This window comes from Myotis brandtii, unplaced genomic scaffold, assembly GCF_000412655.1.
Source record: "Myotis brandtii unplaced genomic scaffold, ASM41265v1 scaffold132, whole genome shotgun sequence".
Taxonomy (NCBI): domain Eukaryota; kingdom Metazoa; phylum Chordata; class Mammalia; order Chiroptera; family Vespertilionidae; genus Myotis; species Myotis brandtii.
The window spans coordinates 4,994,856-5,003,539 of NW_005354673.1; the positions used below are offsets into that span (position 1 = coordinate 4,994,856).

Consider the following 8,684-nt stretch of genomic DNA (forward strand, 5'->3'; position numbering starts at 1 on the left):
CACGCTGGTTGCGTTGGGCCGCAGTTAACCCGGAGGCGGGCCGGGGAAGGGCAGAACCGCCCCTCCCAGGCCGCGGGGTGCAGGAGGTTCCGGGGCCCGCCGATCACTGCTCTGGGGGGTCAGAAAGGGTTGGCAGCTCCGGGCCTGGGCGAATGCCCGAGTTCTCTGGGTGGGAGCCTGTCGGCCCTGGGTCAGTGGCTGGAGACCTGGACGCACCTGTGGTCCCAGGTTCAGGCCGCACTCACTGTCCTCTCAGCTCTGCTCCCCGCGGAGGCTCCGGGTGAAAGACAAGCTCAGAACCCAGAGCTGCATTTGCACCTGAGCTCTGAGCAGCGCGTAGGGAGGTAGTGGGATGGATGGAGGCCATGCCCCGCTGACACGCAGGAGGGAGTCTCACTTTCCACGACCCGCCCGCCCCTTTTCATTCCTGGTCTTTAAATGCCGAAGATTTCTCTGCCAGTTAGGGGGCGGGACAGGCTAGCAAGCATGTTCTTAGAAATAAGGGTTGGAGTGTGCAGTCTGTGCCTTCCCTTTCTGGAGCCTTCCGCAGTGTGTGTGTGTGTGTGTGTGTGTGTGTGTGTTTTATATTATGTAACATATGTGTATTTCGTATGAGATGTTTGTTTCTGTCTGCTTTTAGAATGCAAGCACCAGGAGGGAGGGTGGGCTCACACCTGTTTTGCTAGCTGTGTCCCTAGTGCCTCGTGCACTCCTCAGAATATACACTGAGTGGCCAGATTATTATGACCACCCCATCAGTATAATGAAGTGAATTAGTTATGCAAACAATAATAATAATAATAATAATAATAATAAAACCTTGAGAGGATTTGCTTAGGAAGTTTCCAATATTCAGTATTTTTGGAAGTGTCAATGAAGTACTGACGGGATGGTCATAATAATCTGGCCACTCAGCGTAGTGGGCACGCAATTTAGGGATGGCCCAGGTGTAGGCACTTCTGAGGAATGAGACTCTCCACAGAAGTAATTGTTTTCAGGGAGCCAGAGAATATTCCGTCAACCATGCTCTGTCATTGTAGACCAGTGGTTCTCAACTGTGGCTGCACATTAGAATCACCTGGGAATCTTTTCAAAATCCTGATTTCTGGGCCCCATCCTCCAGAAATTCTGTTTCTTTGTTACTAATGTTGTGGCCCCACCCCATAACAAAGAAACAGAATTTCCGGAGGGTGAGGCCCAGAAATCAGGATTTTGAAAAGATTCCCAGGTGATTCTAATGTGCAGCCAAGGTTGAGAACCACTGGTCTAGACAGACGTTTGAAGGGATCTCAGAGGAGGGTCCACCCCTCCCACCCCCACTAAAGTAGTCCCAATGGGTTAACTTTGTTATATGGTTTCTACATATTTTTTTAAAATTTTTAAATAAAAGGATTCTGCTGCTGAAACAAACCACCACCATCAACAAAAAAACTGCTAAATTTGGAAACTAGTAACAGCACACAGGTAAATCAAAGAACCCCCGCCATCTGTTATGCATGGGGGATGTTTCAAGAGACGGGGAACGATCAAGTCCCTGAGACTAAAGCCAGCAACTCAGCCCATGGGTTTGAAGCAGCATTTTCCAGTCTCAGCACTCTTGACATTTGGGCCTGGATCATTTGCTGTAGGGCTGTCCTTTGTGCTGTATGACGTTCAGCAGTATCCTTCGTCTCTAACCACTAGATGCCAGTAGCATCCCCACAGCTGTGACAACCACAGTGTCTCCAGACAAGGCCAAAAGTCCCCCAAGAGCAAAATCATCACTGGTTGAAAACCACTGTTATATTCACATGGGCCATAAGATAGTGTCAACGTTTGAACCACTCTGATGTTTTTCTTGCCTTAAAAAAACAACAACACAGAGCTGATAAAACCAATCTAGTGATTGAGGGTCAGCATCATGCATGCCACTTGTCCTGTGCCACACATAAGGGACTTAGTGTGTAAGGAGGGTTTGTTTGGACCAAAGTACTGAGCCTGGAGTTTGGGAGCCCTAATTTTAGAGTTTTTCCCACTTGCTTTCTTGCCTGTTGGCCGTCATTTGTGGCTGCTGTAGCAGAAAGGTGACAGCTGTCTCTTGCTGTCACTCGTTGGCACCTGATTTACAGCCTCTGTTGTGTTATGGAATGGGAAAGCTAATGAAGTTTGTGAAAATTTGTGAGTAGAATAACTAACTTTGACAAGAGACCAAGGGTCTTTGTTAAGTAAATTCTAGCCCTCCTGGTGTTGCTCAGTGGTTAGAGTGTTGGCCCATGTACCGAAGGGTCTCGGATTCAATTCCTGGTCAAGGGCACTACCTGGGTTTCAGATTCTGAGTGGGGCGTGTGCGGGAGGCAACCAATCGATGTGTCTCTCATATCGAAGTTTCTCTCCCCTTCCCTTCCTCTTCCCCTCCCTCCCTCCCACTCGCTCTAAAAACAATGGAAAAAATGTCCTCCGGTGAGGATTCACAACAGTAAAAAAGAAGTAAATTGTATAGATTAAGTGGCTCTTAGAACCAGAGTTAATGTTTCATAGGAGTCTCAATCTCGAGATAAAGAGGTGTGTTTATATGTGACCATCTCTGTCCTAGATTATGTGGGTCAACCATTCTTTATTCCAGCGGTTCTCAACCTGTGGGTCGCGACCCCTGAAAATACATCCTGCATATCAGATATGCCTGCATATCAGATATTTACATTACGATTCATAACAGTAGTAAAATTACAGTTATGAAGTAGCAACGAAAATAATTTTATGGTTGAGGGTCACCACAACATGAGGAACTGTATTAAAGGGTCACGGCATTAGGAAGGTTGAGAACCACTGCGTTTATTCCCACACTGAATATTTATCAGATCCCTACCATATAGATTAGTCAGTACTTGCAAAGCACTTAGAATAGTGCCCGGCACATGGTAAGCACTTTGCTCTGATGATGATGAAGTTCTAGGCACTAAGATGGGTAGGCTCAGTGATGGAACAATGATGAGCAAAGTGAATATGATTCTTCTTTTTTAAATATATATTTTATTGATTTTTTACAGAAAGGAAGGGAGAGGGATAGAGAGCTAGAAACATCGATGAGAGGGAAACATCGATCAGCTGCCTCCTGCACACTCCCCACTGGGCATGTGCCCGCAACCAAGATACATGCCCTTGACCGGAATTGAACCTGGGACCCTTGAGTCTGCAGGCCGATGCTCTATCCACTGAGCCAAACCGGTTAGGGCTTTTTTTTTTATAGCAAAGGTGGAAATTTATTAAAGAACAAGTACAGACTCCCATGTGGGGAGGGGGAAAGAGTCCCCCAGAACGGACTCCCACTTCGTGGGGGTGGGGGAAGGGTCTCCGTGAATATGATTCTTACTTGTATGGGATTCACATTCTAGTTGGGAAAAGAGTGTGGGTGGGGTGATGCTGCCATCTTATAATGTGGTATTTTGGCTTTCTTCTTAGATGCTTTCTTCACGTGTCGAAAAAATGCCCTCCTGGCGAAGAGCTCGTCCCCCCAGGTAGAGGGTGACTTTGCCATGGCCCCTCAGGGCCTGGACCAGGAAGAGTGTGAGGGCCTGCTGCAGCAGTGGCGAGAAGAAGGGTCGAGCCAGGTGTTCTCGACTGTGAGCGAGGGTCCCCTAGTAGATAAGGGACTAGCCCAAAGCAGCTTGGCACTCCTGATGGATTATCCTGGAGAACAGGATGCTGCTTCCGAGGACAAGTGGTGCAGCAGGCAGCTGAGTGACCTGCAGGCAGCAGAGAACCTAGAGGAGCCTTCCCCCACGGTCCTAGGAGAGGAATCACTGCCAGAGGGCGAGGGCCCGATGTGGGCAGCTGTCCCCATGCAGGCAGGCCCTCAGTATGCAGACTGCACCATCCTCCCAATGGGTGCACTGGCTGCAGAGGAGTGGGAAGAGGACCCCGCAGTGGTCGCCTGGAGCCTAGCGCCTGAGCCCATGCCTCAGGAAGAGGCTCCCATCTGGTCCTTTGAGGGCCTGGGGCAGTTGCAGCCTCCCCCCGTAGAAATTCCTTACCATGGTGAGTCTGACAGCTGGCTGAGAGAGCCAGGGTAGCAGGTTGCCAGGTTGTCGTGGGTGTGGGCAGAGCCATTGCTAAAGAAGATTCTCGGTGGGGAGCTCTGTCAACACTGCCACTGCATTCTTTTCTCTAAGACTCTTGCAGTGTCAGATCTAGGTGGGCCTTAGAAATCATCTCTCGTAGCCCCCTGGTCTCTCAGAGGAAATAACGCCGGTGCAGAGAGGTAGCGGGACATGCCTAGAGTTACATAGCTCGGTGATGGCAGAACACAGCAGATCCTAGTTCTGATTCTCCATGCGACTGTTTCTCTGGAGGTGATCCAAGGGCTTCCTGGGAGGAGGCGGAGAGCCCTCGGGGCCTCCACTCTGTGCCTCAACAGAATGACGCCAGTTTTATCTGTGGCACATATTGGGCTTCCATTAAAATGTGAAGACTGAGTTCTGTGGCTCAGATAGGTTTGAAATCCACTCTGCAGCTCCATGCTTTAAGGGAAATGGGGGACAAGCGGTTTCTAGCCCTACAAACTTTTCCAGATTTAGAGGTTAGAAAACAACCAAGGCTGAGATGACTTGAGAAGAGTTTTTAACCTCAGATAACCATTAAGCACATTCATCTGAGTGATTCCCCAGAGACCAATGGATTTGTCAAAAGTGTGAGCCTGTATTAGTTGAGCATGCACGAGGTGCCAGGCATTATGCCAGGTACTGGGAATACAGTAGTGAACAGCCCAAGGTTGTCTCTGGCTTTATGGAGCTTACTGTCTAATGTGAGAATGTCCTTAGAGTTCTGCTCAGATGACCACAGAGGGGAATGGGTGACATGGAAGGTGAAAAAATTTGAGACACAGTATCACTGAGTCAGGGGTGGAGATGGTGGGGCCTGCGGGTAACATGTACTTGTCATGACCTCTTCTTCCCAACCCCTTTGCAGAAATCCTGTGGCGAGAATGGGAGGATTTCTCCACTCAGCTGGATGCGCAGGGCCTGGAGGCAGGGGATGGCCCTCAGTTCCAGTTCACTCTGATGTCCTATAACATCCTGGCCCAGGACCTGATGCAGCAGAGCTCCGAGCTCTATCTGCATTGCCACCCGGACATCCTCAATTGGAACTATCGCTTTGCAAATCTCATGCAGGAATTCCAGCACTGGGACCCTGATGTGAGTGAAGAGCCGGGTGGGCAGTGCCACTTGCATTTGTTTTGGGCCTGGGCTGTTTCCCGGTGCTCTTAGAAAATGAGTTCATTCCCATGGTTGTTCACATGATTGGAGCCCTTCCTGGGCCTGGAGCTTGCCTGCCTGAAGTCAGTGAGTTTTGGCAGATGCTGAGAAGACTTTCCCTGGGTGCACTTTCTGGCACCTTTGTGCAGGGAGGGAGACTTGAGGGAAAATCCAGTGTATGTGTCTGGTCTCCTCGGCTTCACGCTGGCCTGTTCTTGCCGGGGCTGTCAGTCCTGTGGGAAGGTTCAGTGCCTGAGACCCACAGCAGCTTCCCACCTGGCCACTGCCTGCTCCTGGGGTGGGAGTCCTGTTCATCACTCTGGGCATTCTGGAGTGATGGGTTTCCTTGTATATTTCCCAGATACTGTGTCTTCAGGAAGTCCAGGAAGATCATTACTGGGAGCAGCTGGAGCCCTCGCTGCGAATGATGGGTAATGCAGCTCCCTGACATGTGTGCCAGTCTTTGTTCCTGCAGCCCTGTCTACTCTCTCCGAAGACACCATGGTTTCCTTTGTCTCAGTAAACCTTCAGTCTCACCTTCGAGCTAGCTCTTCCTCTATGTGGGTGAAAAAGAAAGTAGAGTTCGAAGTTTTAAAGTAACTGTGACATGTTGCCCTTTAATTCTTGAAGTAACCAAACCTGTGAGGCCGAGTATTATCCCCAGTTTACAACGAGGAAACTGAGTTTCTCAAAATTTCTGTGACTTGCTCAGGGTCACAAAACTACAAAGCTAGTAGGTTGTGGAGCTAGAACTCCAGCTTGTGTGACTTTATTTATTTTATTATTATTATTATTTGTTAATCCTCACCCAAGGATATTTTTTTCCATTTATTTTTAGTTTTTGACATGTTTCCATTCTTTTTTTTTAATATATATATTTTTTATTGATTTCAGAGAGGAAGGGAGAGGGGGAGAGAGATAGAAACATCAATGATGAGAGAGAATCATTGATTGGCTGCCTTCTGCACTCCCCCTACTGGGGACCAAGCCCGCAACCCAAGCATGGGCCCTTGACTTGGATTGAACCTGGGACCCTTCAGTCCAATGCTCTATCCACTGAGCCAAACCAGTTAGGGCTCCATTGATTTTTAGAGAGTGGAAGGGAGGGAGGAGTGGGATAGGGAGATAGAGATAGAGATAGAAATAGAGATAGAGATAAAGATAGAGATAGGGATAGAGATAGGAAGAAAGAAAGAAAGAAAGAGAAAGAAAGAAAGAAGAAAGAAAGAGAAAGAAAGAAAGAAAGAAAGAAAGAAAGAGAGAAAGAAAGAAAGAAAGAAAGAAAGAAAGAGAGAAAGAAAGAAAGAAAGAAAGAAAGAAAGAGAGAAAGAAAGAAAGAAAGAAAGAAAGAAAGAAAAAGAAAGAAAGAAAGAAAAAGAAAGGAAGGAAGGAAGGGAGGAAGGAAGGAAGAAAGAAAAGAAAGAAAAAGAGAAAGAAAGAAAGAGGAAGAGAGGGAGGGAGAGAGAGAGAGGAAGAAAGAGAAAGAGTGAGTGAGAGAGGGATAGGGAGAGAGAGAAACATCAGTGTGAGAGAGACACATCAATTGGTTGTCTCCCACACATGCCCTGGGGATTGAGCCTGCAATCCAGGTACGTGCCCTTGACTGGGAATGGAACCCAAGACCCTTTGGTGCATAGGCCAACGCTCTCCACTGAGTCACACTGGCCAGGGCCAACTTGTCTGACTTTAGATTCCATGCTGTCCCTGTCGACTTATATTGCTTCAACCCTTCTCTCCTCCTTTCCCGTTAGAGCCTCTCTCGTCTGGTTAAAACTGTCAGGGAACCTCTGCAGGGTCAGGGATTGGCAAGGGCAAGGACTCCCATTATAGAGCAGCAGGAGCAATGCCTGTGCACACCCACCGGGGTTACTGCCACTGGTTGGAGGGACTCAGGGTTCAAGGACTCTGATCCATCTCCTTGGTGGGGTATTCCTGCAGGCTTTACCTGTTTCTACAAGAGGAGGACCGGGTGTAAGACGGACGGCTGTGCTGTCTGCTACAAGCCCACGAGATTCCGTCTGCTTTGCGCCAGCCCTGTGGAGTACTTCCGGCCTGGCTTGGAGCTCCTCAATCGGGATAACGTGGGCTTAGTGTTGCTGCTGCAGCCACTGGTCCCAGAAGGCCTGGGGCAAGTCTCGGTGGCCCCATTATGTGTGGCTAATACCCACATCCTGTACAACCCACGCCGGGGTGATGTCAAGTTGGCCCAGATGGCCATTCTCTTGGCTGAAGTGGACAAGGTGGCTAGGTTGTCAGATGGCAGCCACTGCCCCATCATCTTGTGTGGGGACCTGAATTCCGTCCCTGAGTCACCTCTCTACAACTTCATCAGGGATGGAGAGCTGCAATACGATGGGATGCCGGCCTGGAAGGTGAAAGGGGCAGACCACTGTGGGTGGGAACGGCCTAGGGAGAGGCTCGGGTGTGGCACCAGCACTGCTTCTGTGGCAGGGACTTCAGTTGCCCCGGTTCTGGCTCCCTCCTGCTTTCTTGTACCCAAAGCCTAGAAGTTAGGAACTCTCGAGTGCCTTTGGCATATTGGAATCCTTTCAGTTTTTATCATTAATTTATTTTGAGTCTATAAGTAATACATAAGTACATCCTTGAAAGAATTCAAATGTCTTAAAATCAGGCCAAAGCCCCTTTTATTACCTACAATCCCTGCCTCTCCCCTTAGAGTCAAATAATAGCTGAAGTTTGGTGGCATTTTTTCAGATCATTTTTATGCATTTATAGTGATATCGATGTTCCCGTGATAATATAATCCTAATTTACATTTATTAAGCAATTACTATGTGCCAGGTGCTATTTTAAGCTCTTTATATGTATTCATTAATTTTCATAACTTCTGTCATTGCCTCCATTTTATAAATGAGGAAACTTAAGGCACAGAGAAATTAGTAATTTGCTTACTCTAGATTATGCAGGTCATTCATGGCGGAGCCAGGATTTGTAGCTGGGTGGTCTGGCCCCAGAGCTCTCACCCTCCAGCACTATCTGTGATTGCTTCTAACAGCTGGTATATAATCTATCGTGTGTATTTATAAACATGATATGTTACTGCATATTTTATAGCTTTTTTTTTCACTTAATGTATATATGGATCTGTCTTTTTTTTTCTTTTTTTTTAATATATTTTTTTATTGATCAGCTGGTATATCTATCGTGTGTATTTATAAACATGATATGTTACTGCATATTTTATAGCTTTTTTTTTCACTTAATGTATATATGGATCATCTGTTTTTTTTCTTTTTTTTTAATATATTTTTTTATTGATTAAGATATTACATATGTGTCCTTATACCCACATAACCCCCTTCCCTCCCTCCCCCCGCTCATGCCCTTACCCCCCCGTTGTCCGTGTCCATTGGTTACACCTATATGCTTGCATGTAAGTCCTTTGGTTGATCTTTCCCCCTTAACCCTGCCCTCCCCTACCTTCCCTCCAAG

General features: G+C 47.5%; 1 protein-coding gene and 1 long non-coding RNA gene across 3 annotated transcripts in view; one reads left to right on the forward strand and one right to left on the reverse strand.

Moving 5' to 3' along the window:
* The window catches only part of LOC106725049, a 9,426-nt gene extending 8,876 nt beyond the window's left edge, over window positions 1-550 (reverse strand). For both annotated transcript variants that reach the window (XR_001360913.1, XR_001360914.1), the window contains exon 1: window positions 4-550. This is a non-coding gene — a long non-coding RNA (uncharacterized LOC106725049). The remainder of the gene's footprint in view (window positions 1-3) is intronic.
* A 2,624-nt stretch (window positions 551-3,174) lies between these two features.
* ANGEL1 (angel homolog 1 (Drosophila)) overlaps window positions 3,175-8,684 on the forward strand; it is a 20,617-nt gene continuing 15,107 nt past the window's right edge. Inside the window, exons 1-5 of the mRNA XM_005860176.2 lie at window positions 3,175-3,204; window positions 3,439-4,014; window positions 4,945-5,171; window positions 5,593-5,662; window positions 7,170-7,603. Coding sequence (XP_005860238.1) covers window positions 3,180-3,204; window positions 3,439-4,014; window positions 4,945-5,171; window positions 5,593-5,662; window positions 7,170-7,603 — 1,332 coding nt within the window. The 5' untranslated portion in view covers window positions 3,175-3,179. The remainder of the gene's footprint in view (window positions 3,205-3,438; window positions 4,015-4,944; window positions 5,172-5,592; window positions 5,663-7,169; window positions 7,604-8,684) is intronic.